Consider the following 23101-nt stretch of genomic DNA (forward strand, 5'->3'; position numbering starts at 1 on the left):
TAACAAGCGCAGGTATTTTTTGTGATTTCACGATTAGAATTCCTTGAAACTGAAATGCGGACATAGGGCACAGAAAAATATTTTTGAAAAGAACTATGTAGTAATGCATAAATGAAACAAAATAAGTAAAACTATCAACGAAAACATGTAAAAATTATTACATCAAACACTCTCTTGTCCGCAAGGGATAGAATTTTGTTTTCCCGTTTATCTTTCAGCAAATCTTATACAGTTAAATAATCATTTTCATTCGTGTAAAATTATAAACAAATGTAAATGATTATAGAAAACTCATAAAGTTAAACGCTACAGTGCGAAAGGAAAATTCTGGAATAAAAATGTTAAGAAAATTAGATTAGAAATAATCCATTATTTATTGATATCCATATAAACTCTATGCTCTTGCAAAAAATTACACGATTTGAACTGAGATATCAATCACCAAAACAGAGTTAATTTCTTTCCTTATTTTGATTTGTAAAAAGATATGCTAGGTGAAAATTTTTTCAACATTTCTAAAGAATAAAATTTAAAAGTATTTTTACACAGTAAATAAGTACAAAAAAAGAAAGAGCTGAGGTTTTCTGGGAGTAGAAACTCGGGTTGAACTACCAATGCTCAGTGACTTTTCCGCTTGATCATAAGATATTCTGAAATTAGGCTGAACATAATATTGAAGAAAATAGAAGATACAGTATACGTAAGAACAAAAGTGGGCTGAATCAGAGATATACATGTTTGGAAAATGAGTTAAACTTATCTGTGTGCCATTATAAAATATTAGGAATGTAGTATAAAAGCAACAGTGAAGAAGGCAATGGCAATATAAATGTATAACATTATCAGTATCTGCTATTAATTTCAACACTGCTGAAAAAATTATAAATGAATTATAAATCACATGAACTCATTGTATTATAAATTACAACAGAAATATTATTAGTGTAATTTAGCGACTATTTTTATTAACAAATAACTCAGCGTGAAACTAGGTTGGAAAATGAGTTGCATGCTGAAGATTAAACTTTACCAAGGTGTTAGAAACATCTTCTGTTAACTAGAGTTATGATACAAGAATTTGTAAAAATTATCATTTAAATATAAATTGACATAAACACAATACAAAATATATAAATTCTACATACATAAAAACTTGAATACAGTGCAATAATATGTGAAAAAGGAATGGATTAAAAGGGAACTGAAAATCCCAAGATATTAATATGAGGATGTTCGAGGTTTTTTTTTTTTTGGTTAATTATGAAAATTCTGCAGATGCTCATAGTTATGAATTTATTAATTAAGTGTGCATTAGAAATTAAATGCATGCTAAAGTACATCAGCAGATTAAATTTTCATTCATTAATATTGTTTAATTGTTTTTTATCATACATTTAATGACTTCCATTTCTTTGTGTTAGGTACTTATGTACAAAGTAAATGTTGTAAATTAAATAAAGGATCATCTGTGGTCCTGTAACAGATTAATCCATTTTATCTGAATAATTTCAAATTACGAACCGCCCCATTCAAACTCCCTGCCTGATACTGTCCTCAGAGCGGATTGTGCGGGGCTCAGAGTCCCCACACTTAGTGCTAGAAATGTGGCCCCTTCGGACTGCTCTCAGCTTCACCGAGTCAGTAAAGACACGATGAAAGTAGTGGTATTTCACCGACGGCCACAGAGCGATCTCCCACTTATACTACACCTCTCATGTCTCTTCACAGAGTCAGACTAGAGTCAAGTTCAACAGGCTCTTCTTTCCCCGCTGATTCTGCCAAGCCCGTTCCCTTGACTGTGGTTTTGCTAGATAGTAGATAGGGACGGAAGGAACCTCATTAATCCATTTATGCGCGCCAATTAAATTTGTGAAGGAATATTTTGCTTTAATATGTTTTAGAAGCAGTTGCTCATAACATTGCCTGTTCCTAATAACTGTTTCATTGCTAACACAAGCCCACTTTTTATATTGATTCTGAGATATGGACTGGTTTGTCAATTATAGTACAGCATATAAGATCACCTGCCTGAAGGGAGAGATACCTTCATGGATGACCTTCCAAACTGACTGGCATTCACAATACTACATGGGAAAGATCATAGGAAATTCAATCAACTACCCTGTTCAACTGGTAAGGACTCGTGATGAATTGCAAATGTTCCCCAGTTTAGTTTTAGTGACTCAATCATTGATAGGGTCTTCACAACTCTTAATTCAGTAAATGGTAACACTGAATCATTACACCTCACATAAGGGCAGGATTTTGATTTGGTACATTCTTAAAATTTACTACAACTAGTCATACATATTTTTTGTGGTCAGACACACAAATTCTCATCAAGCTTTTTATTATTATATTAAAGTTTGTGATAAAAAATTCCATAAAATAAATGACCACATAATTATCATTAGAAACAATTATATGAAAAGAAGTAATTTTAATGATAAAGTAAACTGGAACTGGAAATTATTAAAAATGACATAACAATTAAGACTATCACAAATGGACATGGAAGTTATAATTTTAATCAGTATTTGTTGTCTGATGCTGATTTTCTGTGCTTTTATTGTCTCCTGAAAATAGCTGGAATTACATAATTTTTACTTATTTAATTCATGAATTTCAGATACTACTTCAGCAATAGTTAGTTATCTTTCATTCTTCCTCACATATTTTAATGAATGGAAACACAATAAATCACGTTTTTTTCCCCACATTATGGACACCTATTCAGGAGACAAGTATAACATTATGAAAATAGAAGCTAGAAATAAATCTGAGATTACAAATTACACAAATAAAAAAAAGTGCCATATTATGAATACTTAAATAGCAATGATTTTCACAGGTGTTTTGAAGTAAACTCCGTATATAATTTATTATTATATTAAAGTCAATGATTGGAAATGTTTTAAATGGAATTGTAATAAATACCAAGATATAATCATGTTATACACAGCATACTTGGAAGATTTAGGCTACTTGGATGTATGCTGAATATTTCATAATTTTCAGCGAACACCTCAGCTACTTCAGTACAGAACTTTCATAGCATTATGCTGATCCATTTTAACAAGGCTTCCTGGCTAAATCTTTCATTTAGGTTTGTTCATCGTAGTTACTGCTTTCTTTAGCTTAATATATTTCAGTAATTTGACCCTAGTACTGCTTTATGACATGATAATTTGCATTTTAAAATCATATAAATTGACTAGGGCTAGCTAAGTATGCACCAAAACTTTTAAACCAGATTTTTTTAAAAGGATCACTATAAAATAGGCAGTACATTAGAGAAGAAGCAGTACTAGTTGTTTTTGTACCTAATGAACAATATCATCTCACTAATCACTTGCACTTTGATTACATAGAAATTAACTGAAAATGTTCATAAAGAAACAGTTATAAACCACGAGGTAAAGAATGCAAAAAATTTGTCTATTTTAATCAGGTTACAACTTTTACCTTCGCATAACTATTACAAAATGTCTTCTCAAAATGATTAACGAGAAAAGAAAACACAATAAACTAAAAAAGAGCTAATGTTAACTGTAAGCATGAATATTGGTATCTGCAGGTTTAATGAGGTTTGATTCTTATCCTGAAAAAGTAACCGAATGTGTCAACTTCTAAAAACATAAAAGCTCCAATTACCAACTAAGCCAGAAATTTTACTGTGTGCAAACTTTAATCTGTACATTTATCATACAATTCATTTAATAATAACAATGTTTGATCACCAAAATTTTACATAAAAAATGTATAAAAAGGTAACTTATTAATCATGTATGCTCATAATAGGATATTCAGACTGCTGAATTTTTTCATATGCATCTCCAATTTGTGTAGTATGATATCAAATATATATCGGACCCATGAAAAATTATTAATTTTGAAAAACTGGTAAAATAATAATATAATTATAATACTAAAACTTGTATAATAATATAATTATAATAACAATATTAATTTTTTAAATAGTTTTTCTTTTCCTTTAAAGGAAAATGATTCTTATTAAGTTTTTTCTGAAATGTTTGCTATCTTTGTGAGAACTTAAGATTTTACAATTAAAAAAATACAATATGTTATATATAAAATAACATAGATTTAAAAAAAGGCAATTATTTTATTACAGTACAAAATATTATTTAAAGCCTCTTTTGTTATATAAGAAATCTGCATTGCTTCCACGATGGACGACTAAAATTGCTAAAACAAAAGTCTGATTTTGATTGATGAATTACTTTTTTTCATCTTCTTTCGAATTATACATTTAGATACAGAGGACCGATTTTCAGCTTTACTTGCTTCCAAAAATTTTAAATGATGCGTTTATACAAAAAACTTTCATCTAGTTTTAACAAATACTCAATAGCCAAAAATGTGACTTCATTATGTTTAGCCAAAAATTATTAGGTTCCTTTCATAGCTGCCAGTTTAATTTGAATTAAAATTATAGGACATTCATTCATAAAATCATTACACAATTTTAAACGTTACTATTATTTAATTACAACAAAACCATAACATGTTATCTATATCATCTGAATTGATAATGAATATGATGCTATATTAAAAATAGATTACTGGAAATTTAAATATGATCTGATGTATTTATTTAGAGAAATTAAATGTGAAATAGCTTTTGTAATTCTCCCCTCCAAAAAAAACCTTATTTTTAAAATTTAGGTAGTTTTCTGCAACAAATAATTTCAATACTTTATAAATTTTAAACTACAAAGGGAAATTTTATTTTAGATTTATAACAGTGTTTCCCATACTGTCTTGAAAATAAGACTATTAAAAAAGTAATTTTCACCAACTTCAAAAGAAGTAAAGCATACTACTAGCAAGTAATATATGGTATGGTTTAAAACTTCGCATTTTTGATTAAAAACAATACAATACTTGACACAACTGCAAAGATTTTTTCTAAACGCAAAATAATATTTGTTAAAAAATAGCAATAGTGACCTACTTAAGTATTTCAATATGCTTCATATTCATTTAACAGTATCATACAAATGTAACACCATAATAAATTAATAATTTAACACAACAATTATTTATAAAATTATGTTTCAGATATATTTTTCTCTGCTTAAATTAGAAAACAACCAAATGTTTTACATTCTGCTTAATGGAAAATAAAACAAGTACTATTTTTTTCAGGGGAGGGGAGAGGGACCGAATTACTTCCCAGATGAAAAATGCAAAGGAATTAAGACTATTATACCTGTATGCTATATGCTTATCTTAGCAAACATTTGAATAATGATGAAACATTTACATAATTTAAGTTTTGTGAATAAATTCTATTAGCTATGAATACATCTGAAAGATGTTATTTTCAATACCGTAAAAACTACTTAAACAGTATATGCCAGAATAGATATTTTTTACACTATATTTAAAAATCACATATTATTAAATTAGTCTTTTAATATGTAAATGGGTAAGGAAAAATATCACTACATCAGTTTGGGAAACACTGAAATGAATTATCGTCTAGTTTCTTGTTTACTAATAAAACATACAGTTTAAGAATTAATGAACAGCACTATTTAATAATCTCACCAATTCCAATAAATAATGCATCATAAATTAGTAGAAACATGCAAAAAATTAATCTAAAATTCATTTACATATTTAATTTTGCATAAAACTGATACAAAGAAAATTCATTTTTGTTTTCCTGGCCAAAAAATGTTTTAAAAATTAGACTGACAGATAATTTTATCATTGTTCATGCATATTTTCATTTTAATATATTTATTGACTTACAGTATGCAATTTTGATACTAGCTTAAGAAAAACTAAAAAAATGTTAATAAATTATTAAAAAAGCATCAATATCACAATAAAACCATATTACAAAAATAAATAAATAAAAAGTAAAATATTTTAGCATACAGCTGAAAACAGAATTAAGTTTATCAAATTTTCTATGCTATTAAAAATTTATTTTCTTCATATAACTTCCACAATCATAACATTAACTTGTATTGCATATGGATTTGCATAAACTTGTTAACAGGTAAGAAAATTGCATATTTCAGTTGCTGACAATAACTTCAACAGTTACATTGAAAAATTGCATGATTTTCTTCTTTTATTGCCATTAAACAGTACGATTAAAGCAAAAAAATGCAAAGCAAAAACAATTTTCCTACATTTGATTTCTGAACATGAATAATTCTTGTCTAACTTTAGAAAAATGTATACCTAAATTTTCAGACACATTTGCTAAAGTCTTCATTCATAAGTCTATTTTAGAAAAGTGTATGTACATTATATTTTGTAAAGAACAAGATAAAAATTAAAACACAGCAAATCTTACACTGTAAAGTTAGTAATGCACAGTCCAGTATAATCTTACACCACACAACTGCACTTCATTTTTGCAGAAGCAAGTGAAATGTGGTAGATATGAGTGAAAGATAGCACAAAAATTTACCCTACCTAATAATTTAAATATACTTATGCACAAAAGCTCAACCCTTCAATCATGATCACAACAATATCACGCTGACAATGTGTAGCAGCCTGCAAAACAGTCTCATTAAAAATGTTTTTCAGGCAAAATATGTTGCACAGCCACACTTCAGTTCTTAGTTCATAACATCTACAGAACATCATCACTAGCAGGCACAGAGTACAATTTTCCATTTGAAATATCTTTGTTTAAGTTATTAATATTTTCATGTCCCTGTTCAACAGCAAGTTGACGATCAATGCCATTGACCTCAGTACATGGTTTCTTGAACAAGTCAGCCCAGCAACGTGAAGAATCCCGAATAGGTTCTTTGTAATCTTCATTTGCTGGTTGGCATTTACAATTATCATCAGCTGTTTCAGGAATGCAGTCAGGAGAAGAGCTAATACTCTTGCTTAAATGATAATCAGAGGAGGAGTTACAGTCTGTTACTTCTTCCCCCTCTGAAATTGTGTTTTTGGCAGTAGGGTCAACAGGTGCCTGTTTGGCATCAGCATGTTGGACACACTGTTCAGGAGCTGGTTCAACCTCACAGTTTGACTGGACATTTTCTAAAGACTTAGGGTGAGATACAGATGGAACAACAGTATTAATATTTTTAATTACTTCATTACTCTCTGTATTTATTTCTGAAGTAGGTTCACTTTCAGGGCGGAGGTTTACAGGAAGAACCATAGGAGCTGAAGGAGGAGAAGGTATATAACTGCCATAAGGATGATTAAATACGGGAACATAATACATGGCAGCTGAAGGTGCTTGCGGTCCAGACATCTGTGTGTATGGAAGTGTGTGCAAACCAGGCGGATAACCATGCAAGGGAAGTGTACCACCCGCAACACCAAACGTTGATGGTGGCACAGGTAAAGGCACAAGAGGCACAGATGTTGGACGTTCGTTGCTAACAGTGGAAGAAACGGGAGATGAAACTGACGTTTGTTCATCACCTAAAACTGCGTCTCTGTAGACATCCACAACATTTTCAGAATCATAAGAACCACAATACTCAGTATTGGGAAGTTTCTTTTTGTTGCGTCGGTTGAACTGCCTGTCAGCAGGTCCTCTGTTTTTCTGAGTATTTTCATTTTCTATTTGTCCAATAAATTTTTCTTGTCCTACTGTAGCTGGGACCACAGGTACAAACTGACCGTATGGAGAGGGCATAGGACTTGACTCCCCTGCACCCGGTATAGGACATGCAAAGAAGGGCACTCCTACATGCGAGTAGGCACGCAGGTAAGGTATAGTCCTGGACACAAAGTACGGAGTATTTGGATACGGACCGATTGTTGTTGGTGGCGTAACAAATGCTTCAACAGGAGGAGGTGGTAGTCGTGCAATTGGAGGAGAAAGAGGAGTCTGAGGTGAGACAAAATGTAAATCTTGCCCAACAACTGTTCCTAAAGTCTTAGTACTTTTCGTTGAATTTATCTCAGTTTTTTCAGCTACACCTGCAAATAAAAAAAAAGCAATTCAAAATAATACTATAGCTTTTTGCAACACATAATTTAAGGATGCTGGTGTGTTTGCTATTTATTTCCTACTTTTCTAAAATATCTTCTCTAATATACTAAACTACATTTTTCATTTAATAAATTAATTTTTATTAATAAAAAAAAGGAAAACAATTTTCTTATCAAATAATGATTTCTAAATGTTGCACATCAGATAAGAATTTACTTGTAAAGAATATTAATGAATTTAACAGCCAATTAATAAATTTAAAAAAATGCAAGTTGTAAACTAAAGAAAAGTAACATTCAAATTATGAGCAAAAAGTAATAGTACCTTCATTTTGTGGAGCTACCTCAGCACTGTTTTCTCTTATTGGAATTTCCCAAGGTAGCTGAAAAGTGCAAAAAAATTAAATACTACATATATAATGATTCTAAAAGAGTTTTAATTTTAACCTCAGAGAAATCACCTTCTATTACCTCAACACAGCCATTGCTTCCAGGACCTTTAAGTATAGCTTGTATTTCTTTGATTTCCTCTTCACTAACATTTTTGAAATCAAAGAATTCCAAATCCTGCATAGGAAATTTAAAAATTCATATAATAAAAACAATAAACCACTTAATACTTAAAACACACATGCATGTGAATATATTAACATATATATGACATAATAATATTTAAGTAAAATTTAGTTTATGAAAAAACATTACTTAAAATACAGAGCATATGCTTACATATAGAAATTTTGAGCAGCTTGGCAAAAACAATTATTTAAGAGGTTTCGGATAAAATGACATTTATTTAATCATTTCATTGCTTAATTATGATTTGAAATGAAAAACCGAGAATGAAACAGGCTTTTGATCTAAAACAAAATCTTTATTTGCTACACAAGATCAAAATTTTAGCCTCTACAATGAATATCAATTGTACTTCAACAATCGAATATTAACAATGTGTACCTCTAAATAAAAATTTTGGACAAATTTTAAAAGCTTCTTATGTTAATAAAATTAATACCTACAGAAATGTTTAATAATAATTTTATAAACTAGCATGAAACGCACGTTTCAACATAACTTCTATTAAGTTAATGATAAACCAGTCCAACCATAACAGATTACCTAATCAAATACAAAGTATTGTATTATTATTAAAATGTTTTCTGCAACCAGGTATGCCCAACATGTGCAGTTTCCAAAGCTCACCATTGCAATGCAGGGCTAAAAGTCAAGTACTGGGTGCACGCCAAAGTTGACAATTTCCTTATTAGATATAATATTATCCCCCCCTTTTTTTTTAAACTCAAGTTTATGGAATTGTGGAATATTTCTAGCCCAGTCGTTTTTTTTCTATTGTTGATCGCTTTAAGTTATTTTTAAACGCTTAAACAGAATTCCCTTTTTTTTTTTTTTTTATTATGTTGGAATGCTTTACGTATATCAAAGTTTCATCTGTCCTTGGGTGATTGTTACCATAATCAGTACGTAATGCTCAGTTAGTACAATTACCCAATTTCCCCCACCAAAACAAAATGGAATAGCATTAAAAAACTACAGAGCGATTTCCCAAAAAAGGTAGCTTTATTTTTTTTATTATCATATAATTTTTACTTATTAATCAAAAATCTGCATTTAAATGCTTCAAGTACATTTTCTTTTTATATGTTGATAATTTTGTGATCTTTTTAATAAAATCTCAAAAAATAATAAAATCACAAACTCGCATCTGATAATTTTTTTTTTTTTTTTTTAAACAGATTTGGTGGTTTACTGAGACACATGGTACATCTTAAAGCCAAAAGCAATTAATAAGTATTGTTTTACAATATTCATAGGATAAAAAATTCAATCATTTCAACTTCTGATAGAAAGTTAACATTTACGAGGGCCATCCAGGAAGTAGATTACGTTTCCGTCTGTGTCCGCTAGGGGCGGGGCTAGCGCGGCCATCTTGGGGTCAGAGCGTTGCGCAGCTCAGTCTGCATCTAGCCGTGCTAGTGAGAGGTTCGTGCTGTGCTCCATTCAGATACTGTGACGGTTTGAAATGTCTGCGTTAATTGAAAATCCCGCGAGCTGCGAGGTGCGCTCAGTAATAAGGTTTCTGACTGCAAAAAACTGTAAACCGATAGAAATCTATCGGCAGCTTCGTGAAGTGTATGGGGACAACATTATCACTGAAGGTGGAGTGCGTCAGTGGGTCATAAGATTTCAAAATGGCTGAACCAATGTTCACGACGAAGATCGAAGTGGGAGACCCAGCATAGTGACCGCCGAACTTCTCGAAAAAGTCGATGCTAAAGTCCGTGAACATCGAAATTTCACAATAACGGAACTTTCTTTGAGTTTTCCACAAATTTCGCGAAGTTTGTTGCACGAAATCATCAGCGAAAAGCTTGGTTACCACAAGTTTTGTGCAAGATGGATTCCAAAAATCTTGACAGAGGACCACAAAAATCAGCGAATGGCTGCAGCGTTGAACTTTTTGGACGCTTACCATAAGGATGGTGACTCTTTACTCGATCGCATCGTTACTGGTGACGAAACATGGGTGAAACATGTGAACTGTTAAATGAAATTGCAATCAATGCAGTGGGGGCACACAAGTTCTCCCCAAAAACCCAAGAAATGCATGCAAACAATATCGGCAAGGAAGATGATGGCGACTGTTTTTTGGGACAGAAAAGGTGTAATTTTGGTGGACTTCCTGGAAAGAGACACTACAATAAACTCTCAAAGGTATTGCCAAACTCTCCAAAAACTCAGAAGAGAAATTCAAAACAAGCGCAGAGGAATGTTGAGCTCTAAGATCTTGTTGATTCACGACAACGCCCGGCCCCACACGGCAAATGTCACTCGTAAAGTTCTTGAATCTTTTAAGTGGGAGTTGTTTCCTCATCCGCCGTACAGTCCCGACCTGGCATTGAGCGACTTCCACCTATTCCCAGCAATGAAGAAGTGGCTGGCTATGCAGCGTTTTGATGACGACGCACAGCTGCAAGAAGAGGTAACGAAGTGGTTGAAGGCGCAGGCGGCCGAATTTTTTGACGAAGGAATTTCCAAGCTCGTACATCGCTACGATAAATGCCTTAATTTGTATGGTGACTATGTAGAAAAGTAGTATTTGAGTGTGGCTTTCATCTGTATATAATAAAATTTGTTTCCTATACTTTGTTTATTTTTTTATTCCAAAACGTAATCTACTTTCTGGATAGCCCTCGTAATTTTGCCTGGCCAGTCATACAAATAAGTAAAATATGTGATTGTATTTACCATTTGATCAGAAGATTTTGATAACAGATTTCAAAATTTCAGATAATACCACTAGCATCTCAAAATATTTGCTCCTACATTTTTAGCTCATATCCAATTTATTTGTAAACTTGAAACTGTGAAGTTACAGCCAGATATATAAGGTACAGAAAACTAAATTTAAGAACAGGGAGTTTGGCTTGTAGCTATAAAAGGCAGTGGTCTCAAAATCTATTCAATCAAGAATTAATTAGGAATGAATGCTGATGCACAACAGCCTGCCATTAGGAAACTGACTCTGTTACTGTCACTAACATTGTCAGTACACTTCTATATAATTACCCTTAGTTGCATGCAGATATCTGTATAGAAATATGATATCATAATGCAATAGCAGCGCCCTCACCTGAAGTAGAAGTTAGATGCTAGATGGGAATGGCGCAATAAGCCATATCCTTTGATTAGTAGAATTTTCCCTATGTTCATTAACTAATTAACTGTATATATTGTAAATAAATATTTTCTTTGATTAGTAGAATTTTCTGTATGTTCATTAAGTAACTAATTAACTGTATATATTGTAAATAAATATTTAACTTAACCTTGTCGAATATGGATCAATTATAGATATGATGTTCTTCATTTAGAAAGATTGATTTTAGATATGGTATAAGTTTTGCCTTAGAATTAAAACCACCCTTTTGCGACAATATTCAACCTGTACTCCAAATCCACCCAAATATTATACAGTATGGTTAATAATGCTGTCTATTATCCGACACATTGCGGGTACACTTTTTTTTATTGATGGCAACAAATGATACTACTGTACACACACAAGTTTTGACTGTGACAGTTATTAATAAATAAGCTGTCATGTATGCTTCTCTTATTATAGCTATAAGACGGTCAGGTAAGTAAACACAAAAATTTCACACACACATCCTAAATACACACTATGTAACATTAAACTTTACACTTAACCATAACAAAATAGACTATACGGTTAAACAAAAGCAAATTACATATTCTGTGCTAAAGTAATTAAAAACAATAAATATACAAATATCGTTAAGAATTTTTGTATATTTGTAAATAATTTTAGTGAAGTTATAGTCTCTTTTACAGAGTAACATGAATACAAAGCTCAGTTGGAAAGGGAAGATTACAGGAGCTGGCCCATTTAACCAGATTAATGGCTTTTGGTGACAAATTATAAACTTGGCAACATTTTGGCCAAATCCCTACGTTACTGTATATGCCAGACATGTCGAAACTGCAGCTCTCCGACATTTTAAAAGCAGCTGGCGAGCTACTTGTGATCATTTGCCATCTGAAATGTGGTTTTGAATAAATATAGTTTAATTTTTTTAATACAAATGAAATTTGAAATTTAAATCATGCAGTGCCACATTTCTTTATTAATTTCTGATGTTATGTACATAAAAATTTGATAGATTCCAAACTGTCCACTGCTTATCGTCAATACAACAAATACGTAAAATTACAAATAATTTCATTTCTGGTAATTACTATTCTGGTTATGTTATTTTTTGAATGGGTAATGGTCATCAGAATACACTATTATGAAGTTAATCTAAAATGCAATACTAATATATTTATTTAATTATTCTCCCTATTTTCCCCCCTCTTAAGTTAATTTTAAATTTTACTTCAAGCAGTATCTGCTTACATTCCTCTATGATCCCATTGTTCACGACAGTTGTGACCTGGAAGATTTGCTATTCGTTGTAGGATTTTCAATCCTTGATTGGCACGAGTAACTGCTGAAGAAACCTTTTCAATCCATATAGAGCTCTTTTAATCTGTGGAAGAGTTTTACGAGAATTTTATTTTTTGTGGAGTGTACCTTCAGCCTCTTACTTGGTTAGGAGACACGCCTCAATTTTTTGTGGAACTCCTTCAAAATTAATTTCCTATTCCTAAGCAAGTCAAGCATTTTTATGATATTGCTTCCCATATTTTGCAACCATTCACGATAACATGCTTAATGAACAATTTTACCACATGAAACTCTTATCTTTCATAATAATTTCTTGGTAATCCTAGGCAGAGATCATAATTTATTTCACCAATGGTTGTGTACGCTGAAACATTTGGAGTCGTGGGAAGAATCACTGGTTTGACAACAATTTAAATTTTAGTCAAAATGTTTAATTCCCGTTTTATCAAATATCGTTATGCCAGATAGAGATCTTTCACGTTAGTCTCAAATCTCCATATCAATAACGTTGCATCAAGCAATGAGGGATCAACAGAACACAAATGTCTCTCTTTTCCAAAGTTTCTGTTAAAATCGGCGTACTGATAATGGTGAAATCTGTTTAGCTTGTGATACTTCCCCCTATTTTTCGATTTCTTGTTTGATGATCTTCTTTCCTTCTACCTCTCACTTGGTTAGAGACATTTTGCTGCACTAGGCTAGAGGCACTATGCTGTCTGACATATGTGAAATTTTTCAACCCGTAAGTACTCCCGCTCTGCAGATGCACCCATTGCCTTAGCTCTAATGGAGACACTTTTAATCTGTTGATATTTTTTGTCTTCCTAATTTTCAATCGTCATGTACGTCTGAAATGTCCTTCATGACAGCTTAGTAGCCAAATGAAAAGTTGAACAATGATCCACTGCTTGATCACTACAAATTTCAGGCTATAATGGAGAAATTTTGCTCCTGTAAACGTTTATTTTTAAAGTCTAATCTTTTAAATTATCCTCTGTTTACAGACTCCATTTTAAGACTACTTTCTGTACGTCTGCTGTGCTACAAAAGGCCTCCACCTCAAACATCTGTGCATGTCCACAGAAATATGAAGAGTTACACGTTCATGATGTATATGAATTCACAAAATAAGTTCATTTTAGTAGTGACAGGTATGTTTTCTTTCTGTAACATCAGTTTTGATTTGCCTTGTATTTGAAAAACAGCTAGGCTGGAAAGTTTGGCTGGTACGCAGATGGGATATGTGTTTGACGTAGCGTTTTATTTAGCTTGGTGTGAACTACTAGATTTATTAGCAACAGGTTATGTATGACCAGAATTATTGCAATGATTCAAGAGTTGTTTCGAGAATTTTCAATGATGTGCATGAACTTCATTATCCGTGTCCAAAATTATCGGGACACCTCGAGATAGTTTTGAGAATTTTCAGTGATGTGGCCAAACTTCATTAGCTATATCCAAAATTATTGGGGTGATTCGAGAGATAGTTTCGAGAATTTTTAACGATGCACAGTGTACTGATTACTAAAAAATTCAGGCAGATTCCGTTGGATGCCACGCTGAAATACTGTATCAGTAAGGGCTGTCATGATAGATACTCATTATTCAAACACCACTGAAGTTACAATCATATTTATTTTGGTGGGGAGACATGAACTCTTTTATACTGGGTATCAGTAAAAGAAGTTATTCCAAAATTTTGAGAAAAAATGTTTAACTATTTCTTAGGTTAAAATCCAAAGATTCGAATGATCTCAGTATGTTGGTCCTTATAATAATTGTGTGCAGAGATGTGAATAGCTTAGTTTTGAATAAATATATTTTTCTCGAATAACAGTTTCTTTGCAGTGTGCGTCGACGTGCATCATTTAAATTATCCTAGACTGCTGACGAGTTTAAAAATTTTCTTTTAAATAATTGTTTGTAGTTCATTGAAATAACACTTTTAATGTAATTATAAAGCAAGGAATATACTTCTGATTCATTTTATTTCTACTATAATAAAACAACAATATTTATAAACAAAAAGGTATAAAGGAAATTAGAAGAAAATATTTGATTTCTCTACCTGAAGAAAAACGCTCAGTTGTCCAATACAAGAGTTACAAAAAAATTTTTATTTCTTGGAACTTAACTTTGATAACCACAAAACAATAGATACAAGATTTATTTATTCAAAATCTGTCTCATTATTATTTTTAAAAAAACATAAATTTGGACTTGTGGCTTTCAAACGTTCATAAAATTTATCATGTGGATCCCATAGTCTTGAAGTTTGGCCATCCCTGGTATATACCTTACAGCAATTTCGAGAAATCTAAGATACAGTACATTTCTTGGCGGTTTTTTATACTGCCTTGTGGCTTTCAAACGTTCATAAAATTTATCATGTGGATCCCATAGTCTTGAAGTTTGGCCATCCCTGGTATATACCTTACAGCAATTTCGAGAAATCTAAGATACAGTACATTTCTTGGCGGTTTTTTATACTGCCTAGTGCTTAATGTTCTTAGTAGTCTGAAGTGATAACTACTGACTGTGCTCTGTCATACTGAGAAAAGCTGCACAAGCTCTGAAAATTTTCAGAACTGCACAGTGTTCCTATTGAGAAAATAAAATTTATCATGCTATCATCGGTTTTCTGTGCATTCAATCCATTATGAACTCGTATGCACATAACAATACGATACTTGTTTTTAAATAATGCTTAGTATGAAGAGGTACACTGGACAAAAAAAAAAAAAGGACAGTTCTATATCTCCTGTTCTATTGGGACGATTAATGAAATTCAACTTGCGTTTTTATGTCTTGAAAGTGTGACTTAGGATATATATTAGATTTATATAAAGCATTATTTTAACACAAAATCGGACTCTTTCTGAAATAACATACCAATTTTTCCATATTTTATTTTTATAACTCATATTATGCCAAAATGCCAAGTTTTGTAAAAATGGCAATAGTTTTTAAAAAATTAGCTCCTCCATGTTAATTGAATTTGATATATACTTATGAATGTTGCTTTTTTTTAAGCATTTTTTGAGTTTTGTCCTTGCTTTGATATTTGAGCGGATAGTGCAGACACGAACATGTCTCTTTATCTGCTCGAGTCAGCTCAAGCGGCACCCGGTGATTGAACTTACACGTCAAGTTTATGCAATGCATAGCGTGACTAACGGACATGGTACTAACATCTAACTCCTTAGCATACTCTCGAGTGGCTGCATACTGATCTTTCACAAGTTCTCGCAAGAGGGCCTTATCAACATCAGTAGACTGGCCAGAGCACTCTGCTTCTTGAACTTGCTTCTTGAAAGTTCTTGTTTTCGAACTTTCGGTACCAAACCTTCACAGTGCCATATGATACAACACTAGTATTTAAAGCTGTAACACGATTTGGTAACATTCTGTAACTGACTTTTTGCAATACAACTGGAAGTAAATGATGGTTCTAATCTGGTAACGAGACAGTTCCATTTCAGATATCTTGTACTTAATGACAACATTTTTTACAAATTTCACTCTACAGTGATCTAAAGTAAGTCTCTTTCTTTCAAATGCCAAAAACTATTTGATAAAATATGATTAAACATGCCAACAGGAACTGTTTGCACATAGAATATTTGCAGTGGGGGGAAACTCTAAAATCTGATTAATCCACAGACATTGATTGTCTAGTGTTGCCTGAATACTTGAAATTACGTCGAAAGCACTGGAATTTTAAACAGTATTGAAACAAATGGTGCAGATAATAAGAAAGTGCTCGAAAAATGAAGATGCTTTACGCTGCATTATGATATTATAATTTTTAAAAATAATTTAAAATGCAGATAAAGTTGCTACAAGCCTTAAATCAATTAAAATTTTTTGAAAACAATCCCGATTTTTATGAATCTTTATTAAAAATACATCAGTACGTTACAACAAATATTCTGGAGATTTTTTCATTACATCTTCATGGATCAACGTGAATTTGTTCATATTTACATTTCACACAACAAAGGAAACACAGATACAGCCAATTATTCTGTCATCAACTAAAATATTAATATTGAATATACTAATTACTCAACATGACAGAAAATACTGCCATCTTCACAAAGGCAAAAAATTAACAAGAATAGAAGCAACTGAAAGCACAACTGCAGACAAGTTATTGGTGACACAACAGCCATCCATGAACCCTCATATCAGAATAATATATTCTGATAGTAAGGGTATTTTCCACAAATTATATTCTACGAGTCCTTGGCATTTTTGTTATTTTGATGAATATAACATTTAATGTAACGTTCATCTCACAGCAATGACATACGATTCTGTCATCAACTAAAATATTAATATTAAATATACTAATTACTCAACATGACAGAAAATACTGCCATCTTCACAAAGGCAAAAAATTAACAAGAATAGAAGCAACTGAAAGCACAACTGCAGACAAGTTATTGGTGACACAACAGCCATCCATGAACCCTCATATCAGAATAATATATTCTGATAGTAACAGCCTACAGTCAGAAATTAATTCTCTTCTAGTCATCCACACTATACACAGTATAGTGGCTAGGGAGCCTACTGCGGTACCGAAGGGCTGGGGTTTGAATCCCGGAGAAGGCATGGATGTTCGTAAATATACAACGCTTTGCAGCATGGGGGCACTCTAAATATATGATGAGCGGAAGTCCTCTCATATGGTTTGGTGGAAGGGAAGAGGGCTGAGAGACACCTTGGACTACCGCCCAGGGTGTTCTCCCTCAAAATTGAGGTGGTAGTAGAAGTTTAACCTCTTTGAGGATCTGGACAACCATTCTAACATGAAATTCATGGACAAGACAACAACAACTCTCTTCTCCTTACTACAAGTAATTTTATAAACTACAGGGACAGATAATTTATTAAATTATTAGCATTTCTGGTTGGATCCTAGCAGAGCCTACACCCTTGATATGAATGATTTTGGTTGGCGCCAATCTTGGTAACCCTACTTTGATACACTTGATATGGTAAACCTAACTATTTCTGGAATTTTCGCATTTCACCATTTTGTCGGCAGGCATTTCGAATTTCGTCATTGGGCTGGAAGTATGGCTACATGCGTGTGTGAGTGAGTATAGGTTAGAATTTTTTACTTTGTTGAATGTGAAAGGTAAGAATTGATTGAATGGTGTATGAAAGAAAAATTGTTTGCTTCAAATTATGAATGTCTTAAATGTAACGAGTGAATGGGGTTATACGAACGAAAGAGTGTTGTTTTGGATGGATTTGAATGGAGATGTCGAAAAAAGGTGTGAATGCGCATGGTGTTTGCAGATGCATAAGAAAGAATTCATGGTTTTTCAATAGTAATTTAAGTATGCATGATATTGTGCATGTAACTAAAATGTGGTTTGGAAGATGTTTGAATAATTATATTGTGAATGAATTGAAACTGAATAAGAATACAGTTGTTGATTGGTTTATGTTTTGTCGAGAGGTTTGTATGAACGTGATTGTGAATGATAGTGTGAAAATTGGAGGAGTATATGTTATTGTTGAAATTGACAAGAGTAAGTTTGGGAAAATGAAGTATGGAAAAGGCAAGCCTGTGAATGGACAAGTTATTGTTTGATATAGAAAGAGGAACAAATAGATTTTTTTTAAGAAGTGATTGAACGACAGACGGAACAGGAATTGTTGTGCGTGATTTTAAGGAATGGGTCTTGCCTGCAAGTACGATTGTTGGTAAGCTTATAAATGTTTGTCAGATGAGGAGTTTAAACATTTCGAGGTTTACCATAGCGTATGTTTTAAAGATTCTGACACCGGTACTCACACAAATTCTATTAAGGGTACATGGTCTGCAATAAAATGTTTTCGGCTGATCTTTAGAATATGGTAACTGGTAGTTTGGCGACATTTTGGAGGCGATAAAGGTTACTACCTGGGACTTTGGTAATAATGTGAGCAGTACTCAGTTCCGATTACGCATTATTTTGTGTGAGGAAAATGAGAGATCATGGGATATGTCATGTGATATTAATGGACGAATTACGGTTCTTTAATCGGAAAAGGGGGGAAATCGGGAAAAAAATCTGGAAATTTTGTATTTGGCTTTATTCTGTGTTGTTGTGAAACAGTGTTCGTTAATTTTTGGATCCCATGGCCCTAACTAAAGTTAATTTTTGGATCCTATGGGCCTAACTAAAGTGAATTCGAAATGGGTATTTAGTGGGATTGAAAGGGGTAGTAATAAGTGTTTCTTTAAGGTTGGGCGAGATAGAAGTAAAGATGTTTTATTAAGTTATTTATTTTACCTGGTACCTTGCTGTGAACTATAAGTATGATTTTAAAGATCCTGAAACAGAAATAAGAAAAGTTTATCGGACACGTAATCAAGATTCTGAAGAAGAATAGGTAAGTTAGTATTTTTAATTATTTGAGGATATTATTTTTATGCATTGTTCTAAATGTAAGGTGGAAGTAAAGTAATTTGCGTAAACGTGCATGGAAATAATTTAAATATTTGACACTAAGTATTTGTAATGTTTGCGGTATGAATTAGTTAGTGATGTTTGTAATATAATAGATAATGTAGAGGTAAAAGTTTTTGGATATTTTATTTATTTTATACGGGGAAATGTTCATATTTGGAAAGGGTATATACGTTTTCGCGATCAGGTAATTTTATATATGTTCTTTTTACCAGGTTTAAAGATTCAGAAAATTGTTATGCATTTTCGTGAAATTTTTCTAATTTATGAGAAAAAAGCAGTGTACATGGATATAATGAAGAGTGTGCGCAATGCCATTTTTGTGCAATTCTGGGATGTTTTTTAAGTAAAAATAAGTCGATGTGTACATGGTTTAGTGATATTTTAATTAAATGATAGTTATTTTGTGAATTTTATGTTTGTAGGAATTTGGTATACGTTTAAGTTGAAGTAAACGTGCATGGAAATAATTTAAATATTTGACACTAAGTATTTGTAATGCTTGCGGTATGAATTCGTTGGTGACGTGTATAATATAATAGATGATTTAGAGGTAAAAGTTTTTGGATATTTTATTTATTTGATATGTGGAAATGTTCATATTTGGAAAAGGTATAAAATTTTTCGCGATCAGGTAATTTCATATATGTTCTTTTTACCGGGTTTAAAGATTCAGAAAATTGTCATGTATTTTTGTGAAATTTTTCTAATTTATGAGAAAAAAGCAGTGTACATGGATATAGTGAAGAGTGTGCGCAATGCCATTTTTGTGCAATTCTGGGATTTTTTTTAGGTAAAAATAAGTCAGCGTGTACATGGTTTATGTGTATGTGTTATTTTGAAAAACGCGTAAGGAGTATGGTATTGTGCACTTTTTCCCAATTTTGCAGTGAATATTTGTCATGATTAAGCAGTTTTGTTAGATAAAATTTCCAGCATAAGTGCAATTCGGCTAGTAGATTGTTGGAAGAAGTGTTCAGTAGATAAAAAGAAAAGAAACATGTCTTTACTTCGTGAAGACAAAATGGCGGCGGGAAAAAAAAATAGAGGGTTGCTGTAGGAGAGTTGGTCGACAAATTTTCGCCAAAAAAACGCCAAGTTACCATAATGTAAAGATCAACCGATTTTAGCTTTGAGGTCTGGATTATAGATCATTCCGGATTATGGGTGTCCGAATTAATGACTTTTGACTGTATTTTCATTACGCATACACCTTGTCCTGCTATATTCACTTGCTCTCATCTCGTTACGGCTTGGCACTTTTTGTTTCATTTTGTCACCAAGGGTGTGGGCTCTCCTAGGATTTTACTGCATTTACTGTTTTAATTTATTTACAGTTCAATTTACATCTTAATTCTAAATTCTTACATTCTCTTTAAAATTTTAATCTATGGATACAATTTAGTATCATACACTAAAAAACACTTTATTAAGATCAATACTTTTACAAGATATAATAATTTCATCTCAGATATAAAAGAAAATATAAAGAAAAAAAATGAACGGAATTCCCAAGAGAAATTTCTTTTCCCATCTTATTTAAAAATCTATTTGTATTTCTTTTGATGGATAAAATAACAGGTTATTTATCTTCATTCAATAAACCCTCACAAATTTTAATACATTTAGTAAGCAAGATTCTTTAATATATTAAGATGTAAGTTCATTAAGAACAAATAATTGTAATACTAACAATTTTTAAATAAATGAATTCTTAGCATCTTGCATGAATTATTACAGATTATTCATTACTTGTCCATCAGCCAGAAAGAAGCAAAATGATTTCGTAATGCTCAGAAAAAAGATGCGATAAATCACTGCAAATTTGTTAAGTTAAATGCCAGGCCTATTTTGAAGTATCTAGACTTGTTCTTACAGACTGATGTGGTGTTTAATGTGTTAAACTAAGAAACTAGGGCACTATATGATCAGTGGCTGATTTCTGGTGCTATGAAATTGTATTCACAGATATTTGAAGTATTAAAATTCAGCTGCTGCCCACTATGTTTGGCAGATTACCACCATATGAATATGTTCTGTATCTTTCATTTGAATGTTTCAAATATATCAAAGACTAAGGTACCGAAGAAAGCATTATTCGTATGGCAGAACTGAATATCCACTGGCAAACAGGAACTCAAATGGCACAAAATTTAAATTTGAACAAGCTTTCAGTTAATGACACAGAAGAGACATGACATTATGATAAATACATCTGTTTTTTGGATTATTTATATCTTATACAGGATTACTACATCAGACAGCAATTTGTATTGAAATTAATATTAATATAACTAGGAAATTATAATTTAATGAAGATCATTTACATCTATGCTTACTAGCTGTTACGCTTAAATTACTGGAAAGAGTATAAGCTACCAGATACAAACTTAAAAGAAATGGAAAGCTCAAATTTTATGTTAAGAATAAAAACTAAAAATCCGATTAATATATTTCGAAGTATTAACAGTTATAAAAATTACTGTGAAGTTCATATTTGCCTATAAGAATCTTTTACTAGAGACTCACTAAATTGTTTTCATACGAACTTTAACCAATCGTTAGTAAAAAATTGCACATGTTAAAGGATATACAATTTATAAACTTTCAATAGGAAGGAAAATTTTTAATAAACATGCTCCGAACTGTTTATCACATAAAATTAAGATAAAAGTACACACACATATATCCAAAATTAAAGAATTTAACTAAACTGTTCCACATGAAAATTTAGTTTTCTTAAACATAAATTAAAACAAAATAATTTTATTAATAGCGAAAGGCGTACTCAATGACAAAATTAAGATGTGTTGCATGTATCCGGATATACCCGACACTTTAAAGAAAGCTTAAAGTAAGCTAAGTATATACATAAAAAACATACGAAATTAACGTCACTAGTATACGCTGTGCTCTTCCTTTCAACGGAAAAATAAGCTATTGATATTTTATATTAAAATCTCACATAATGATTAGGCTTAAATTTGTCATCATCTGATCAAAAGCTTTAGAAAATGAAATATTTGTGCATATTTAGTAATGATAGACACATGTATTGTAGTTAAGAGATTGGCAGGAAGAATATTATTTACGTTCTTGAGGTATTATTACACCAAAGCACATAAAATATTTACTTCCTATTATGGAACAATGCAGGCTTAAAAAGTCAAGACCGCTCATTTCTCTTTCACACAAGAATTTAAGTATAAGGAAATACAAAATACCATTTATTTATTACAAATCGAAAGAATCCACACTTGTATACACAACTTTATGAATTAAATACTTACAGAACAACTTTGGTCCATTTCTATGTCCCTAACACGGCATGCTCTAGCCGAAAGGGGCCGACATCTTGCTTGACACTGTCGTCAGCACGCAAAAATGAATTCGGAATAAATTTCCTCTGGTAATAAAAAACTCCCACTAAAATTAAGAAAAAAAAAAAAATTCGATTTTAACCTCATTGTTTTAGTATGAGGTAGTTAGTGAAATTTTAGTTCAGCTATTTTTTCCAGCAAACTTTAAAAAAAAAAAATAAATAAGTGTTCTTTTATATTAATGAATGTTGCAAAAAAAAAAAAAAAAAAGGAATTTATATCCAGCTCTCACTCAAATATTTATATTTTTACGGCTTTGAAATAACGTGTGTGATGTCAGATCAAAGTATGATGTAGTAAAT

At 31.8% G+C, this 23101-nt stretch overlaps 1 protein-coding gene across 1 annotated transcript; it reads right to left on the minus strand.

Moving 5' to 3' along the window:
• Window positions 1-3417: 3417 nt before the first annotated feature.
• LOC118187715 (uncharacterized) lies at window positions 3418-22854 on the minus strand. The gene is made up of 4 exons (XM_035358022.2): window positions 22710-22854; window positions 8428-8523; window positions 8282-8339; window positions 3418-7944 (listed from the first exon to the last, which is right to left on the minus strand). Exons 1-4 carry the CDS (start codon window positions 22725-22727, stop codon window positions 6626-6628), a joined length of 1491 nt encoding a protein of 496 aa, XP_035213913.2. The 5' UTR covers window positions 22728-22854; the 3' UTR covers window positions 3418-6625.
• Between the last annotated feature and the right edge of the window lie 247 nt (window positions 22855-23101).

This window comes from Stegodyphus dumicola, chromosome 10 (genome assembly GCF_044657685.1).
Source record: "Stegodyphus dumicola isolate Sdum_Otavi_A_Nest chromosome 10, ASM4465768v1".
Lineage (NCBI taxonomy): Eukaryota > Metazoa > Arthropoda > Arachnida > Araneae > Eresidae > Stegodyphus > Stegodyphus dumicola.

What these genes read in the sequence shown, in the direction of transcription:
- LOC118187715 (XM_035358022.2), bottom strand. An exon ending in GAAGCAATGGCTGTGTTGAG is followed by an intron (nt 8,340 to 8,427) that starts GTAATAGAAGGT and finishes TGCACTTTTCAG; the next exon opens with CTACCTTGGGAAATTCCAAT. An exon ending in GGTAGCTCCACAAAATGAAG is followed by an intron (nt 7,945 to 8,281) that starts GTACTATTACTT and finishes TTTTATTTGCAG; the next exon opens with GTGTAGCTGAAAAAACTGAG.